Source organism: Aquarana catesbeiana, linkage group LG05, assembly GCF_042186555.1.
Source record: "Aquarana catesbeiana isolate 2022-GZ linkage group LG05, ASM4218655v1, whole genome shotgun sequence".
Taxonomy (NCBI): Eukaryota; Metazoa; Chordata; class Amphibia; order Anura; family Ranidae; genus Aquarana; species Aquarana catesbeiana.
The window spans coordinates 168,655,371-168,674,051 of record NC_133328.1 but is presented as its reverse complement, the minus strand read 5'-3'; the positions used below and the strand labels follow the sequence as shown (position 1 = coordinate 168,674,051).

The following is an 18,681-nucleotide window of genomic DNA, read 5'->3' as shown; positions in this document are numbered from 1 at the left end:
TTATTTCATATTATCTGCCACATGTAATCTTGAGCACACCGCTGTGTAGATCCAATTTAAAATTCAAACACAGCTTTCCAAATCCTGTAGAAATGTCTCGCAAACACTTGTCAGAAATAAAGCACAGATGTCTTAGTACACTGATCTTTATGTATGATACTATTAACGTGGCAGGAAGCCCATAAGTTGAAAACATTGTTGGCCCACAGTACAACTGTTCCACCACTGATCCTCATCTAGCAGAAACCAAGTAAAATATTGCAAGCTTATGCTAGCAGTGTAATTTAGCACTTTATTAATATATAGTTCAGCTAGCTATGATTGACTGTTTCCAGTATTTACCAGGTAATTTCAGTTTTATGAAATCCATACCAGAATTGTTGGTCCAGACATAGATGTTTTGTCTTGCTGCCCCAACATAGTACATTTTTCTATAATGTGTCAGTATATGTGACTTTTTAAATTTAAGGATTAGGTTAGCTTTCAACACTGGAATATTTGTCTTATGCCCCATACACACGATCGGAAATTCCGCCAGCCAAAGTCCGATGTGAGCTTTTGGTCGGGGTTCTTGACGGTCGAAAGTTCAGAGAACTTTTGTGTGAGCGTTTGTGTGCAAGCCAAGCTTGAGTGGAATTCCGTCGGAAAAACCATGCGAGGTTTTTCCGAGGAAAATCGTGTGTACGGGGCATTAGGCACATAGGTCCTTGCTTACTTTTTTTCATCAAAAGAAAGTTTATTGAGCATACAAGTCAATACAGGATATTTCACACAAAATACGGTGCAACGAGCATCAACGTAAGTTGATAGGATATATAAGATTGTCTGACAGGTCATATCATCATCTAGGATATTACTAGATACAGTTGCCTGTACCAAGGGGATGAATACATGTGATCCCCTCTGTCATTAAACCATAGAGATGCTTACTAACTAGCCTTGTGGCCTAGATTTGAGAAACAGTCGGCGTTAACCTACACAGGTGGAGGAATCGTCCACCCATCTGTCCCAAATTTTATTAAATTTGTCAGGGCATCCTCGATGAGAGTAGAGGACTTTTTTTATAAGGAAGGGTAAGATTCACCGCCCTCTTCCACTGCTGAACAGTGGGAGAAATAGGTCTGAGCCACAGTTGGGCTATTTGTATTCTGGCAATAAAGAGGGTTTCTTGCAGAAATATTGTAAGGTATTTCTCTTCCTCAGGTAGGGGAAGAAGACCAAGTATGCACTGACGTGGGCATAGCGTTAAGGGGGAACCCATATAATCATGAAGGAACTTGATGACCTCTGACCAATAATGGTGGATAGGTGGACAAGACCATATGAGATGGTAAAAGGTGCTGTTAGTATCACCACATCTAGGGCACGTTAGGTCGGCATCTGGTTTATATTTGGACAGACGGGAGGGAGTAATGTAGGACTTATGGAGGATGTAGAGGTGGGTAAGTCGGTCTGATAATTTAGGTGATACCTTTTTGGAAGTCTCCAAAATATTTCCCACTCCTCATCCACTATCTCCCCCAGGTCAGTCTCCCAGTTAGATTTCAGTTGGTATGCATGTGTTGTATCCTTGGGTGTAAGAAGTTGAGTATACAGTAGTGAAATTCATTTCTTAGGTCCTCACCAAAGGTCATATCCGCTAGGGTCACCGATTCCAATCCAGGGATGGGGTCACTAAACTGAGATTGAAGGGCATGGCGAACCTGCAGGTAGCGGAAGAACATGTGGTTGGGGAGACTGAATTCCTCCTTAAGGGTTTGGAAAGGTTTAACAGCGTTGTCTTTGAGAAGTTGAGACAGGTATATGACTTTTTTGGCTATCCATATTTTATGGTCTGGAATGGTCATTAGTTCCGAGAGGATTGTCCCACAGTGGCGTGTGAGCGTGCAGAGGGGGGGCCCCAGTAATGTTTAACACTAGATGCCAGATTTTACTGTGGTGTGCTAGCATATGTCATCTGTCACCTAAGCGAGAAAGGCCCCGGTGTTTGCAAAAGAGTATCTGAAAGGGATGGGCCACTAAGTCAGTAGCCGCCATGCACACTAACATGGAGTAGCGGATCTTATCATGCCTGTTGAAGTAGTAAAAATGAGACAATTGGGAGGCTAAGTAGTATAGTGCCAGATCGGGAAGGGCAGTGCCCCCCAAGTGGACAGGTTGCTTCGAAGTCTGCCATGCTAGTTTTGCCTAGAGGAGCCCCAGACAAATATATTAAGGATGGATTCCATGTTTCTAAACATATGGGCTGGCATGTATAGTGGGGCATGCCAGAATAAGTAAAGTAGTTTGGGGAGGAGAATCATTTTTACTAGGTTGATGCGACCCATGACCCCAAGAGGAAGTCTGGACCAGACCTGGGTTTTGCGTTTAAGAAGTTCATATAATGGTTCAATGGTTTAATTTTATGTATTCTACAAGGGAGCGAGAGCACTGTACACCCAAATATTTGATTTGGTTGGTACGCACCAGGGGAAGAGCCTCCTGTGTATCAGTAGGGGCAGTAGCGTCTATAGGGAGAATTTGGGACTTAGACCAATTAATTTGCAATCCCGAGAAAGCGCCAAAGTGCTGGATTAGATGTGAGGCCGCAGTCAAAGAGGGGCCTGCATCTTCCAAATAGAGGAGCATGTCGTCCGCATAGAGACTGATCACCTCAGTCATCCGTCCCATGCGGAGGCCCCGAATGTTAGGGTGCGCCCTTATGGCAATGGCTAATGGTTCCACGACCAGCGCGTATAACAAAGAAGAGATGGGGCAACCCTGGCAGGTTCCTCAGGACAGAGGAAAAGAACTGGACATCTGTCCATTCACTTGTATATGGGCAGTGGGAGCATGATACAGGAGTTGGAGCCACTTAACAAATCTGGGACCGAAACCAAATCTACGGAGACACTCCCATAAGTAGCTCCACTCCACTGAATCAAACGCCTTGGCGGCATCAAGGCTAACCGCAACCCTCGAGCCGGCGTTATCTTGTGTAGTTTGGAGATTCATAAACAACCTTCTGAAGTTAAATGCTGTGTTTTTATTGGGCATAAAGCCTGTTTGGTCAGCATGAATGAGGCTGAGTATTACTTTGTTAAGTCTTAAGGCAAGAATTTTTGCCAATATTTTAACATCTAATTGTAGGAGAGAAATAGGGCGATAGGATTCGGGGTAGAGAGGGTCTTTTCCTGGTTTTGGGATGAGAACAATCAGAACCTCGCCCATGGTGCGTGGGAGCGTGCCAGATTCGTATATATGGGAATACAGTGCATGCAGTCTGGGAACTAAAGTTTCTTGGAACTGGGAATAGAACTCTAAGGGGAGGCCGTCAGAACCAGGGGCCTTAGATGTTGGTAAGCGCGCTATCACCTCCGCAATGCACTCCTCTGTTATAGGAGCTTCAAGGAGCTCCACTTGAGAGCGCGTGAGGGGGGAGAAATCTATGCTTTGTAGAAGAGTATGCAGCTTGCTTGATGGGCGACTAGCTTTTGAGCTGTACAAGTCAGAATAGAAACGTTGGAACTCCTGGGCTACCTGTGCTGGGTCTGTTAGGATGGTCCAAGCCTCAGATAGGAGCTGGACCACTACAGGGGGGCCGTGATCTAAATGGGCCATGTATGCCAGGAGTTTCCCTGCCCGCTTGCCATGCTCATAAATTTTTTGTTTGCTAAAAAACATTCCTCGCCTTGCCTTCTCAAAGTGTAAACGATCTACAAGTCTAGAGTGTAGGCATAGCTGGGCTGAGTTGGAAGTTGTTGGGTTTGTGAGGAATACCTGCTCGAGAGAGCACAGTTTTTCCTTAGCCTGTTGTAGGATAAGTTTAGAGGAGGCTTTATGTCTATTTATGCGTGTAGATAAGATCATACGAGCGTGGAGTTTGAATGCCTCTCAGACCATCCCAGTCGAAGCCGAGCCTGCATTGGATTGAAATTACTGAACCCACTTCCACTGGACGGCCTCTAAATCGGTGAGGACCGTGAGCCAGAAAGGGTTCAGTTTCCAGGTGCGGATCGGTGGGGTAGAGGGCAAGTGAAGGGTAGCCCAGTATGGCGAGTGATCCTATAGGATCCTGGCAGCAAAACCCACCTCATAGAGATACAGGGACAGGGCAGGAGATAGCATTATCATGTCTACGCGGAACATGGCAGCCTGAGATGGGGTAAAGCAGGAGTATGCACTTGTGTTTGGGTGTTTGAGTCTCCATGTGTCAGTCATGTCAAATTTCAGGAGAAACCTGCCAAATCTGGTCAGTGTAGGCTGAGTTGGCGATGCAGTGGGTGGGTGAAGTCTGTCAAGATAGGAGTCCACTACCATGTTGAAGTCGCCCATCCATATGGCAGGCACTGTAGGGTGTTGGGTCATGAAGGCTACTCCTTCTCTGAGAGCTGCAAACTGAAAGGGTGGCGGGATGTAGAAGGCCAAAAGGAGGACCTCAAGGCCTCCCACTGTGGCATCTAGGAAAAGGAACCTGCCCTGCCGATCCGACCGCAACTCGTGTAGTTGGAATTGGACCGTTTTAGCAATGAGGATGGCGACACCTCTGGAATTGTTCGTGTGGGGGGCCTGGTACAGCCAACCCACCCAGGGTTTTTTGAGTGACATTTGCATGTGGCCTGTAATATGGGTCTCCACCAGTACAGATATATCTGCATGTATTTGTTTGAGATAGGAGAGAACGGCTAGGCGTTTAGGTTTGGCTCTCAATCCCCTCACATTCCAGGTGACAAATTTAAGGGTTGTCATCTTAGCAGCTGTGATGAATTGCTAATCAGTCGGATCGGCAGGGGGCAGCTCGAAGCCATATTCACATTCAATGCAGGCAACACATGCACATTAACATATTGGAGCAAAGGCCCCACTACCCATCTCAAAGCGGAGCCACGCAGGAGGGTCAGAAGGAGCTGCAAAACATCAGCAGCAGACCTGCAGAAGGCCACGCAAAGAGACAGGCAGATACACATCATCCTTAGAACAAGGTAGCTCAAATAGTACAATAAAATATATGTTAGACAGTATGAAAAAAAATATAAAACAAGAAAAAAAGGAACTGTGAAAACATTGCCAACTCTGGACCAGCGCGGCTTATCAAACTTGAGACAGCCCTCCAGGGCCATGGGGGCTATAACTGGCCAGGGAAACAGAGCTTGTGGGGACAACGAGGTGCACTCTTGTCCATTAACAGGGACAATAAAGCCATGAGACTGTAGTTGGGGTGGAAGTCCGAGTGCACTCTCAGCCATCACAAAGGGCGAACAAAGTTTAACAAAAGTGCACAGCGGTGCTAGACGAGCTAGCATCAGGATGTAAATGGGGGTGCAGAAGGTTAGTTCAAGAGTGGCTGCAATGTGTCTCTGTTATGGAGAGGGACAGTGTACATCAAATCGACTGCCATAAACAGCAGTTATTCAGTAGTGTTACGGGCTGGGGGAAAGGAGAAGGAGCAACGTGCATAAGTTCTCCATGGTGTCCGCTGGTGCAGACTGGGTGATAGGAAAAAAAACCCCGGGTAGGAGCCTACTCACTGTTCGTAGGGAGGGCATCTTCGATGTGAATCTCCGGATCCCAGGTCAGTGAGGGACATCAGTGGATGGATGTGTACGGCAGCTATGATGGTGCAGGGGCAGCCGCCTCCTGTCTCTCCAGCCAAGGGATAACTGCAGATGGGTAATCAAAAAACTGAGCTTTGCCATCTCGGATAACACGAAGGCGTGCTGGGAAGAGCATGGCATAGGCAAGACAGTGGTTGCAGAGCTGAAGTTTGGCATCTGAGAATTGCGCCCTTTTTTTCTGGACCTCGGCAGAGAAATCCAGAAACACTGCGATGTGTAAATTTCCAAATGGGATGTTACCCTTTTTTTCTGGACCTCGGCGGAGAAATCCGGAAACACTGCGATGTGTGAATTTCCAAATGGGATGTTACCCTTTTCCCGGGTAAGGCGCAGGACAGTGTCTCGGTCGCGATAGTTTAACATCTTTGCAGTAAAGGTGTGTGGGGGAGCGCCAGGCGGTGCGCGCGCTCCACCACAAATGTGGAGGAGAAGGCCTCTCTGCCAAAGTTGGGGGTGAGCAGATTTTCAAGGAATGTGGGGGGTCCGAGCCCTCTGATTTCTCTTGCAGTCCCACAAACCTAAGGTTGCATCGGCAAAGTCTGTTTTCCATTCCGTCCTGTTTACTTAGGACGAAACTCAGCTGATGTTGAAGCCGTTCGGTGGTGACCTGCAGGGGAGGGATGTCGTCCTCCACCTGCCCGATCCTGCGCTCTGTCTCATTAACCCTCTCCCGCAGCCTGTGAAGGTCTTGACGGATGAGGGAGATGTCGACCTTGACCTCCTCAATTCTAGATGTGAGGGTCGTCTGGCAGAGGGAGACAGCATTGAGTATATGAGCGGTGTCTCCGGAGGGTGGGGCCTCCTCCCCCGAGCCGGACGCAGCACCATCTTCCCCTGCCGGGTCCGGATCATCAAGCCGGTACTTGCCAAGCTTTGCAATCGGTCCCTGTGCTCTTTTCGGTGGCGACATTGCCACAGTATCTTCCACGAGTGATACTGATAGTTTGTGCTAAAGAAAGGGATATTTAAGTCCCGCAGGATCAAGTTGTAGGATATCAGGCAGCCGGAGCTCTCACTCTGCACTCCTCACACCATGCAGCTTCAGGCCACGCCCCAGGTCCTTGCTTACTTACCTCTCCTGCAGCCATGATCCTCTGCACTGAAAAATAAATGACCTGTGCTTAAAGATATCAGCCCCAGGGTCCCAACACAGAAAATAAATAATCTACATGCGGGGGTTGGCAAGCCATCGAACGCGGTCTACCGTCGGAAGCCGACAGGTAGATCGTGACCATGGCTCTGCTTCCCTCCAGCCTCCGCCTCTCTCATGTTCTCTGCGGAGCAGAGAGCGTGAGACATCATAGTGCTGAATGGAGGGCATGAGCAGGAGCTACCTCAGTGATTGATTGTTAGGTGGTCCTAGCAACCAATCACCAGCTTGTTATTATGAAATGTTAACTCCAGCAGCTTCCGATCCAGCAGCTCCCCCGGAAGCTTCCACCCAGCACTATGCTGTCTCCTGATCTCCGCTCTGCTGTACACACACTGGCAGGTAGGAAGGGGCTGATGTGAAGGGGACAGAGGAGACACTGGTGGAGGAGGGACAGGAAACACTCCAGTGGGGGGGTATTTTTATGAGAAATGGACAGAAGACACTGCTGTGTGGAATGAGGATGCAGAGGACACTTTGTAGGAAGAAGAGGACACTGCTATGAGGGGGGGTAGAGGACACTACAGTGGGGGGGGGGGTGAAATGAAGGGGCAGAGGACACGGTCTTGGGAGTTACAGGACACTACTAGGGGGAAAGGGGCAGAGGACAGTATGGGGTGATGTATAGGGGGGTACAGGACACTGCTTTGGGGGGTACAGGACACTACAGTGGGGGGGGTAATGTGAAGAGGGCAGCGGGCACTGCATTGGAGGGTACAGGGCACTACTCTTGGAGGAGGGGGACAGAGGACACTACAGTGGGGGGTGATGTGAAGGGACAGAGGACACTGCATGGGGGGGTACAGAACATTACTGTGAGGGGAGGAGAGCAGAGAACACTGCTATGGGGGGGCGAAGGACACTACAGTGGGAGGGTTATGTGAATGGGCCAGAGGACACTGCTATGGGGGAGAAGGGGGCAGAGGACACTACTGTGGGGGGGTGATGTGAGGGGGTAGAAGACACTATTGTGGGGGGGGGGGTGGGGGGTGATGTGAAGGGGGGCAGAGAACACTACTGTGACACACTATGTGTTCTTCATGCTGTATTTTTATTGGGAGCGTGATAGTTTTTTTTTTTTTTTTTATTAAAGGGCATCACCTAATAACCCCCCCTTTTCCCACAAGAAACTTTGCTTTCCTCTGTGTTGTTCAGATAGATCTCAACCTCTGGAAGGTTGCCTACCCCTGACAGTATATTGCAATGTAATATATAGTACAAGTCTAAAAAATGTTTGAACAACTTAGTTTCTATAAGCAGTACATACCGATTGTTCAGTTTGACCTTTATCCCCCTTTCTTCCCTGAAAGTAAACACAAATAAAAAGAGATCATTTATTTTAAATTCAATTTATTAATAGGAACAAATATTCAAATACATAATAATAATAACTGGAAAAAGATGGAATTGTGGTATACCTGCCCCAGAACCATTCATATGCTATAATAACAATAATAATAATAACAATAATATTATTAACAATTCATATGACAAATGATTCTCCTGTGAGATCATCCTTATTCTTACAAAAATGCGAAAGAAGCAGCGCCAATTTGAGTGTAGTATTAAAAATAAGCAGGTTTATTGGAGGTAATACACTCACATAAACCCGCTTGTTTTTATTACTTCCAATAAATCCGCTTGTTTTAAATACTACACTTAGATTGGCGCCGCTTCTTTCTCCTTTTCTTCTGAACCCAGAGCCGTCTTCTATTCTGACAGCTGGCTGCCAATATAGTGACGTTCATTGGGATCCTAATCACTAGGTCTACTCCTGCGATGTAGGGACTCTATTAATTACAGTACATGCACTGTTTTTTCATTGTCCCATATTCATTTTTTTTTTTTGCATGGTTTTACTAATCCGCCATTTACCATACTGCTGTATGTATATCTTTAGTAACCTCACCACCATCTGACCCTCCAGGAAGTGTATCCAAGGGCTCCCATACACCCATATCTACCTTATCCTTATCCTTACGGTCAAAGCAATGTACATGCTTAAAGCTGGACTCTAGCCTCACCTTCCATCTTGTACTGTTGTACATGCTCATCTCCTCTGCTGAAATTGCTTACTCTGATTTCACTGAACACTGTGAGCTTCTTATTAGGTGCTGTAGCAAGTTTGATTGAACCGCCTCATTTCCTGGCTAGAGGACCTCCAGAATCATCTAACTCTTTCTTCCCCAACCTTTCTGTCCCTGGCCCATACATTTCATACTTTGGATTTTAGTTCTTTTAATTATGGCGGCTCAGTATTACATGTAGGCATCCACCTAGGGCAATCTACATGCTTATGCAGCCTGCCTAGGGAGTCCCACTCCTCCAGACTAACACTGATCCATGACATTTTAATATTTGCATAATTTCTTCTAGGAGGAAGTACACTGCTTGTATCAAGGCTGAGAGCTCTCGAGCGAGCAGCACCCTGCGAACCTTGCATTGCATAGAGAGCCAGCGATGATATCACTAGGTCTAAAATAAGGTATGAAGGGAAACATTTCATTAGCATGTTAATTAATCGATATCAACACATTTTCAGTGGTCCTTCCTCCAAGGCACAACCTAAAATTATAATACTCCTCGTTAATCTGCATAGAAAGACCCAATCATGACAGGAAGTTACCCTTCGTCCACGAGGTCCTGGTTGTCCTGGATCTCCAGGTTTTCCTGTACCTGCAGTTACCTGTAGTGATAAATATTAATATTATAATAATACAAAAACATTAAATCCAGCACTCAAAATAGCTTTGCAAAATTAAATGCAATGGAACTTTCATTGGAATGTAAAGATACTGTACATAAAAAATAGATGGCTTAATTGTGATCTTTTTTAACAATTTGATGATGATGCTTTTTAAAACATTAGGATCTACAAGAATTGCTGTAGATTCTGCTGTTCATGTGGTGACTTAAAAAGCACTGGTCATTACAAAAAAACAAACAAAACAAAACTGCTGTGAATATAAAGTAAAGGCATCTAGAGCTGCCTGTACATATCTGAAGAAGCCTTCAAATACTAACTGTTACAGTGAAATGCTGAGACAAAGCTCTGACACTTCAAGTTAGCGTCACCACTTGCCGCCCCTTTATGCCCCTGACATTCCTGTTGGACTACCTCTATTATTGGCAGCATCACTGACCAATAGGAAGATTCAGCAGTATCAGGAAGTAATGAAGCTTTCCCTGATAGAACTGGTAGGATATTAGCTTTAAAGCAAGGACCTAGGAGCTGCTGCAGGTATGCACATTTTACTTGCAACTGTTTTTTTAAACGGTGGGGTCTGTTTAAAGGGATTCTACTCTGAAATATGGAGAAAACCATTCCTGAGCCTAATCTGAAAATGCTGGTTTCCTGCCTATCCTGTTGTCACTGTGACTTCAGTAGCTTCTAAGTTACTGACCTGAAACAAGTATGAAGCCAATGAAATATTGAGATACAGGCTTGCTTACTGGTCAGTAACTCAAAACAAGATATCGGATTAACATATTAGCCAAGTAACTCAAATTTTTAAATGGAAGTCAACAATAGTAGCTTCGGTATTTCTCTCAACACAGGTTCCCCTAATGCATATTTATTTATAATCTTATTTTACATTGAATATGGTAGTTTTATGGTAAAATGTATTTTGAAGTTAGGTTTTAAAATTGTGAACGATCTAATTATTAAAACCCAGAATCAGTGATCATAATTCAATCTGTTGAAAAGTATTTGTTATTGGCCTGATCTGTACTTTAACAGAATAAAGTCAGCATAATCCTACAATAATTACTTCTATAGAAAATTTAGACTAAGGTCCTAATGAATATAGAACAGCAGCACAGACCTGGAGCTTTTAATTTACTGTAGAAGCAAAAATGGAGCACACATTCAAAGAAACAAGCCCTGTACTATCAGTATACGGCTTGTACACTTCCATGGTTGTTGCAGTATATAATACTGAGAAGGCTATTAAAACACTGGCTTATGCCTTGCTAAAAGACCATCAGTTAAAACTGTTCTAGATTACAAAATAAAAGGTTGACTTGTTACCTTTAGATACTTAGACATATCTTCTTCTTAAACATATAAATAACTGAGTAAAAAAAGATAACCTGTACTTACTGTTCTTCCCGGGGCTCCCTTTGGCCCACGCTCTCCAGATGCTCCAGGATCTCCTTGTACTCCCTGTGAATCATTGAAATACAATCATGTTCAGCAAATAGTAATTTAAGGATGTATCTCGGGCAAGGTAGTCGGGATTAAGCAGTTTTTTTTTTATTGCTGGACAATTATATCCATTTTTTTGTGGTGTAGGTAAATTTAAGCTTGGCTGGCAGCCAGGCTTGTGTTTTGAATCTGGGTCAGGGTGAGTGATCCAGGGAGGCTGGATGACTCATTAGGCAGAACCTCTGGTAACTCCTCCTACTTGCTGGAACTTTGGAAAAACTTCCAGAAGTATGGAAGGGAGGTTAGGAGGGCCTGTCTGGAGTATTGATAAGGGCCCTAACCAATCCCCGGCCAAATGGACTGGCAGGGAGAGGGTACTTCCTAAATACTCTGGGTCAGGCCAGCAAGGGCAGTGTGAGTTCAGGTGGAAGCTGGAGATGAAGTGCTGAGGAGGCTGTCAGAGGCCCTTGAGGGTAGCCCCCTAGTCTGGTGGGGGGGTGACTTCAGGCCTGGGGCTCAGGGGCTGGAGAGATCCTCTGAAAACACAAGGAGGAGGCCTGTCCAGAGGCAAGGGAGCAAGTGTGAGGAAAGCAGGAGCCCGCGAGAACATCCAGGAGATCTCCAGGGAGAAGACAGCCAGGTGGCTGGAGAGCTGGAGAGTGAGAGACAGTCTGGGAGGACTGAGAGACAGCCTGAAAGGACTGGTAAGTGGTAGTCTGGGATGGCTGTGGAAAATTAGCCAGGAGGGCTAGTAAAAGGGGCAGCTGCAGCCAGGTGGACTGACACTGCCTTAAGAGATGGGGCTGGGATCAGTAGCCACAGGAAGGTAGCTGGACACTAGGACTTTTGTACATGCCCGCGGTCCCTGCCTGTAATGGGCTTTTGCTGGATCTGACAGAGTGCTCTGTCAGATGCCCCCTAAACAGTGTTCCAGCTGGGCCTGAGTGTTTCAGCAAGCAAGTGATGTGCTGGAGGAATAGGAGTGTACATAGTGAGTGTATGTAGTTGAAGTGTCCCTGAAGAGAATTTGTTCTAGTCTGGGGATCCCATAACACCCCTATCCCCATCCAAGTTATTAACCCCTAAATAAAAGAAACAAAACAAAGCTGCATGGACTGTTTCCTGTCTCAGTGAGCCTGTGGAAAATTTGGTGTGCCTGGCTGTACAGGGTGGGGGATCCCTATTCACCAGAGACTCCTACAGGGGATTCACTACATTTAATATCCCTTGAAACTGAATGATGGGTGGAGAATGAGTACAGTTATGAGGTATTTGGTTGTTTGGGATTATAGAGGTCTTGATTTTACATTAATCAGCTGTGAAAAAATAACATCTGCTTGTAAGCAAGTGCAGGTAGCTAGTCTACCACTAGGTGGCTCTGTCCCAAATTAGTGTGGTAATAGGGAATTATGTAATTAGGTGTTAGCTCCCCCTTTTGACAAAGCCTTCCAGTAGCGATGTAATGGGTGGAGCTAGTGCCTATATAAATGCCAGGATGGGAGTAGCCTTATTTAGATGAGGCATGGGAGCCAAACATCCCACAGCCATTCAGATGTAGTCAGCTACTGCAAAGGCCCTACACAGGGCAGAAGGCTGGTGAGATTTGAGTGACCACAGTACATACACTATGAACAGTATATCAGTGCAGATTAAATAAGAGCTTCAAACAATCATAAAAAACTCTTTATGGCAGCATTTTAGCAATCTTCAAGCAAAATAAAAACATTTCAATTCTACTTTTTAATGTAAATGGTAGATGGTTGTGTTACTAAAAGTGAACTTATCCTTTAAAGGGTAAGTTCACCTTTTCAGAAAAAATAATAAATGCACTTTTTTTTTTTGCGGGTAAAAAAATGTGCATTTATTTTTTTTGTTGCAGGAGACTGTTAAGCATTGCACTAGTGATCAGCAGATCACTGATGCCATGCAGGTCTCCTGCAGACCTTTCAGTGTATCTACTTTCTTGTACCTTGCACAAGGAAGCCGCTACATGAACTACCACAGAGCTCACAGCGCCATGGTAGTTCATTGAAAACTACAAGCCGACAGCTGAAAAAGGCTGCCAGACCTTGTTGTTTTCCATTCATATAGTGCTGTGAATGATTGACAAGGCTGGGTGGGTGGAGCCCAGCATCGCCACATTTAAAAAAAAATGTTGACAGCTAGCGGGTGGAGAAGAACCTCCCTGGCTGGCACAGCGGGGATCGGGGAGGTACGGGGACTGGTGCATTCATAACATGTTACATGTTACATGTTACACCCCGAATATGGGTGTAACATGTAACATTTTATGAAAGGTGAACTTATCCTTTAAGGCCTTAGCACCGTGTATCTCTTTAGTTAGTTCTGTCTGCCAGTCTGTATAGAAATTTTGCTTTAATTTTCTACAATTCTTCATGCAGAAGAAATCAGGCTCAGTTTATTCATGAAGTTATGTAGAGTTATACAGTTATGCTGAGCGGTGGGGGTTAGACATCTTACAGAAGATTATACAGGTCGGATTTCAGCTGTGTGATTTTGCTAAGCAGGCACATCACTGCAATGGGGAATAAGTGTGTTTATGAATTATGACTATGCAGCCCGTATGGCAGGTAAAAATGCTCACATGTGTATTTCATCTGTGTATTTATAATATTGGCTGAAGTTTAGTTTAACTCTATGGCTGAATCTTTTTGTCTCTATAAAAACCTATGTTGTAAAAAAGTATGCTGCAAGAGTATGGCATACATGGAACAACATCTGCAAACAGTTCATTTGACGTGCAGTACCATTATAAACATGAAAGAACTGCTAACCAGGTTGCATAAACATACACAAAATGAACATAAATTGATAACTTGCTAACAACATGATCTTCTACCCACAATCATACAGTGTCCCAATTATACTATGTACTGAGAGAGGGGACATGTAGAGAGAGACCCTCCTTGCTCTCTAAATTGGAACAAAACTTGAATAAATCTTTTTCATCTGAAGAATTGAGAAAATGTTTTATATAAAATTATCGTAAAATATCTTTGCCTTCATCTTTCCAGGAAAAAATGCTCTCCTATCAATGATTTCTGGTTCCATTACCAAAATCAAAAAAGGCATATTAAGACATTAGCTTTTGGCGACACATGTGGCCATATTCTGTCACTGGAAGTCAACCTCTCCTCCACTTATTTTGGAGTGGTTCCAGATAGTCAATAATACTATTTTATTAAAGACCTTGGTAGCAGAGGGCAGCAACGATGCTGAAACGTCTCACACCTTATGGACATGTTGGAGAGTATAAAGATGGGCTCTATCCCTGCTGTAATGTGCTCCCCTGAGTACATCTGGTTAGACTCTGTAGATTACATTTTAGCATTCTACCACTATATGCACACCTGCAGTCTTTCTTATGCCGCGTACACACGGTCGGACTTTTCGTCTACAAAAGTCCGACAGCCTGTCCGACAGACTTCCGGCGGACTTCCGGCGGACTTTCCGCGGACTTGCAGCAGACTTTCTAACGAACGGACTTGCCTACACACGACCACACAAAAGTCCGACGGATTCGTACGTGATGACGTACACCGGACTAAAATAAGGAAGTTCATAGCCAGTAGCCAATAGGTGCCCTAGCATGGGTTTTTGTCCGTCGGACTAGCACACAGACGAGCGGATTTCGGGGTCCGTCGTAGTTACGACGTAAAGATTTGAAGCATGTTTCAAATCTAAAGTCCGTCGGATTTGAGGCTAAAAAAGTACGTTGAAAGTCCGGAGAAGCCCACACACGATCGGATTACCAGCCAGCTTTAGTCCGTCAGCGTCCGTTGGACTTTTGTAGACGAAAAGTCCGACCGTGTGTACGCGGCATTACTCTTTACCTGTTCGTTATTAATACATAAATTGAAATTTGAACATTACAATCACAGAATTCTGTTATGTTTCTGAATATTCCCTACATCTCTTGCCCCTCCTCCTCCATTTTTTTTTCATTCCCCTTATTATTTATTGAACTAAAAATGAACATAAATACCTGAAATAAATAAATAAATAAATAAATAAATACCTTTACTCCACTGAGTCCTGGAAATCCACTATCACCCTAAGGATAAAAATGAATAAAGATTCTTTATCTGAGTAGGACATTTACCAGATACAGTTCTTCATTTAGGTATTCAAACTAATTACAGTAAAATATAGACAGATTTTATTACGGTATAAGATACAAAAATGTCCCAAATAAAAATGAGCTAACATCATGACTAGTAGCAATAATTGAATACATGGTTGTACCCAGGTCTTTTTTATGTACTGGAATGTTCCAGAACTTTGTACTTGCATCTTCTGACACTGGTCCTCTACTCCAAGCTACGTTTCAGTAGAAGCTACTAAGCATTATGGTTCACTCTAGCCGCAGTGTGGCAGTTAGTTCAGTCTGGCTGATCAGGAAACAGTTCTCCCACTACCTGGTACAGGACTGCTTCCTTTATCTACCCTTCAACACCTCCAGCATGCAATGATCCATCAATATCCCCTGCTCCCACGTACTTTGCTGTGCCCAAGGACGGGATCCACTGCTGAGTGGAAGAGTGAAGCCAGAGGCGACAGAGCCTGGCGAGCCTGGATCACATTGTAAAATCACTATCCTGAGCAGCTAGCCTTCTGGACTCCAGATTTGCTTCCTAAAGAAAATACCTGAATACCTAAGCCTACAGAGGAGGAGGTAGAGGGAAGCTTATGAATGTAAGGGGGATGAGGAGGATCTTATATCTGGGGAGAATTTTTAAATGGAGGCAATAAGGGGGATCTGCTATCCACAGGACACTACTAGCCCACTAACACAATGGCCACCATAGTTGCCCGCAGCTTAAAGAGATCATTATCGAACACATGAATTGACTCCAGGAGATATTGCATTAATCACCTCTCCATACAGTATGTATATTTTACCGGTTTGTTTTTACTGCAAAATAAATAGCACAAGATTTAAGTTAAATCAGTTATTTTATGGTATTTACCGTTGCTCCTTTTTGGCCAGTTTTTCCAACGCCAGGCTTTCCATCTTCTCCCTTTTAAAACATGCAAGGTTCTAAATTTCATTAAAACATTTTGAGGAACACAGATGTTTATATATCTAGACCATTCCTGTTGGTTAATAGAAATGTATAGTATTTTTTTAGATATACTGTACATGTACATATAAAGGAAACAGATTAAAGTAAATTATCTCATTTTTGTCTAATAATATTTCAAAACATTTTTCTATGTATCTTCAAATCTATATGTATAAATAGGCAATATATGCCCATTACAGAAACAGGCTATCTTTCTTGCTTTGCAGGGTTACAAAATGGTTGTGCTTTACTGCTCCTTTTTACAATGCAAGTCTAGGCCATGCACCTACTGTGTGTCTGATATACGTGGGCTGAATTACTAAAGGAGTTGATATTCTTCACAAAATAAAATGTATGAACATATTCACTTAATTTGTTCAGTAATAATAAAAAGCAAATTCCTGTTCACTTTCAATACCCAATAACGTGCAGGTGAAAAAGTAAACATGCATTTTCTTCTCAAGACTGGATAACTGAAGTAAGTATCCACACAATCAGCCACTTTATCTCACTAAACTCTTCTGCGTCAAGGAGCTAAGCTTTGTAGAAAATCTTCAGCATGTAGCACACTTTAGAGCAGGGGTAGGCAACCTTAAAGAGGTGGAGATCTACCTGGCCAACATGGGAGAAGTCAAAGATCACCGGATGTTGCCCAGTGTCGCTTCCTCACACCTGAGTGAAACCTCTAATTGCCATACAACTGCGTCTCAATCCCATGCATTGCGTGGCAAGCATGGGTTTAAATCAGGTGGTGACATATTACCTGCTTACCACCTGTCAAATACACTCAAATTGCTTTTCAGAGAGGCAGCAGTGCCTGTCGATGAGCCCTTAGTTGCATTCTGCAGCGGCACCCTTAAGATTCGTTTACACATAAAGTGAGTCCGGTTGAGTTTACTGCCCCAAGCCTTACCCCCTTTAGCTGCTGAGGCAGCAGCCATAGGTGTACACATGCCACACCAAGAATTAACCCCCCTGTTGATTTTGGTGGTTGCTACCACTTGCCAATCTCAACCCATTCAAGTAAATGGGGCCACCATGCAAGCAGCCTGCAATTGCATGCTTCTGCTGTGTCCAAGGGGTTAAAGCAGGTGGCGAGAAGGCAACACAATGCTGCCTGCTTTAACCCCTTGTTTGCTGTACTGCACAAGGTTGCAGGGTGGCCTCATTCACTTGAATGGTTTATGCTTGGCGGGTGCTTTAGCCACGAACCATGACAGGGCATATAACCCCTGCTGCAGCTGCAACATGTGTACACCCTGGCCACTGCAGCTAAAGGGGGTGAGGTTGGGGCGGGGTTGGTAAAAACATCCCTTAACCATAGGGTTTTACCACCCCCCAAAATGCAAATGTAAATGAACCCTTACTGTTCTGTGCCCCCTAATATGTTGCTTTGACACTGATGTTCTGCTCTTTACCTGCACCGTGGGTGCAGTGCATTTGCAGCTTTCTTCAGCTATCTGCGGTTTGTCATAGGTTTCTGTTATATCTTGCAGGTGTGGTGCATTTTCTGAAAGTGCACCAAAGCTCCTGCATTCAGAAAGTGCACCAAACCCACAGGATATAATAGAAGTTTATGGCTAAGCACAACAAACCCGCAGGTCAACTGTAGCACATCAGTGTGAAAGCAGCCCTATACTATTATGCCCAGTGAATTGCTTTACACTGACCTGAAGATCTTTTCTTTCTTGCTGGCACCACTCCAGAGACAGCTATCTGTCGTAAGAGGTGGAGTGCAGTTGGTATCACTCCGCATGAGACAAGAGCCAGCACTACAGAGGAGGCATCGGCTTATGTGGCTCTTGCTCTCTACTACACCTCCAGCTTTACAAGTAGTCCCTCTGCATTGCACTCTGTTTGATGCTCTGGGATGGAGGGTCAGCAAGTCCAGACTGTGATCTACCAGTCATCCGACTGCGATCTACTGGTAGGTCACGATCTACAGGTTGCTGACCCCCGCTTTAGAGTGTTTTGGGTAAGTAGCCCCAGTTCACTCTGTGGTTCCATTTGTAGGTCCATCAGTCACTTCTGTGTCCTTTGGTGACATATAGACCAGTGGTGGAAACCACAGGGGAGAGTTGGGGGACTCTGAAATCTGACACTTCTGGAAATGTCAAATGTTGGACAATATCATTTGTTTGTAGTCTTGGACACAGTGGAGAGTGTTTAACATGCCTGTAAAGTTTTGTTGATGTCTGCGCACCCAATAAAGAAATTTCCTTCCAACATCAACACAAGCAGCATTAAAATCACCTTTTTAGTAGAAATTAATTAGAACCTCTGTCTGCAAATACTTTTATTTAAATAAATACATATTTATTATTATCTCTAACCACAAGTCCTCTTTGTCCACTTGGTCCAGGGCTTCCACTTTCACCAGTATCTCCAGGTTCTCCCTGCCAAAAAAAAAAAAAAAGTTTTATATTATTTTATATAAGGCATAATGGTTTTTGACACACATTACTGTTTTACATAGTTACCCCAAAAGAGTTTAATAAATTCTAGCTTATGAACTTGTTCCGTAAACTCTTTTCCCAACCAATTATTTTTTTTGTTTTTCTTATTGTGCAATTATCTTCTGTTTAGTGAGAAATCATTATCTATTCCCTACTTTTGATCTCCTTCATAAATTTCCATGAAACTAGCAATTTCATGAGAATTTATGAATATAACTAATATCTCACAGGAACTTTATAACCT

At 44.1% G+C, this 18,681-nt stretch overlaps 1 protein-coding gene across 1 annotated transcript in view; it reads right to left on the bottom strand.

Annotated features, from left to right (window-relative positions):
• COL6A6 (collagen type VI alpha 6 chain) overlaps window positions 1-18,681 on the bottom strand; it is a 418,546-nt gene that overhangs the window by 43,971 nt on the left and 355,894 nt on the right. Inside the window, exons 27-32 of the mRNA XM_073630332.1 lie at window positions 18,315-18,377; window positions 15,886-15,936; window positions 14,934-14,969; window positions 10,850-10,912; window positions 9,371-9,430; window positions 8,012-8,047 (exon numbers count right to left, since the gene is read on the bottom strand). Coding sequence (XP_073486433.1) covers window positions 8,012-8,047; window positions 9,371-9,430; window positions 10,850-10,912; window positions 14,934-14,969; window positions 15,886-15,936; window positions 18,315-18,377 — 309 coding nt within the window. The remainder of the gene's footprint in view (window positions 1-8,011; window positions 8,048-9,370; window positions 9,431-10,849; window positions 10,913-14,933; window positions 14,970-15,885; window positions 15,937-18,314; window positions 18,378-18,681) is intronic.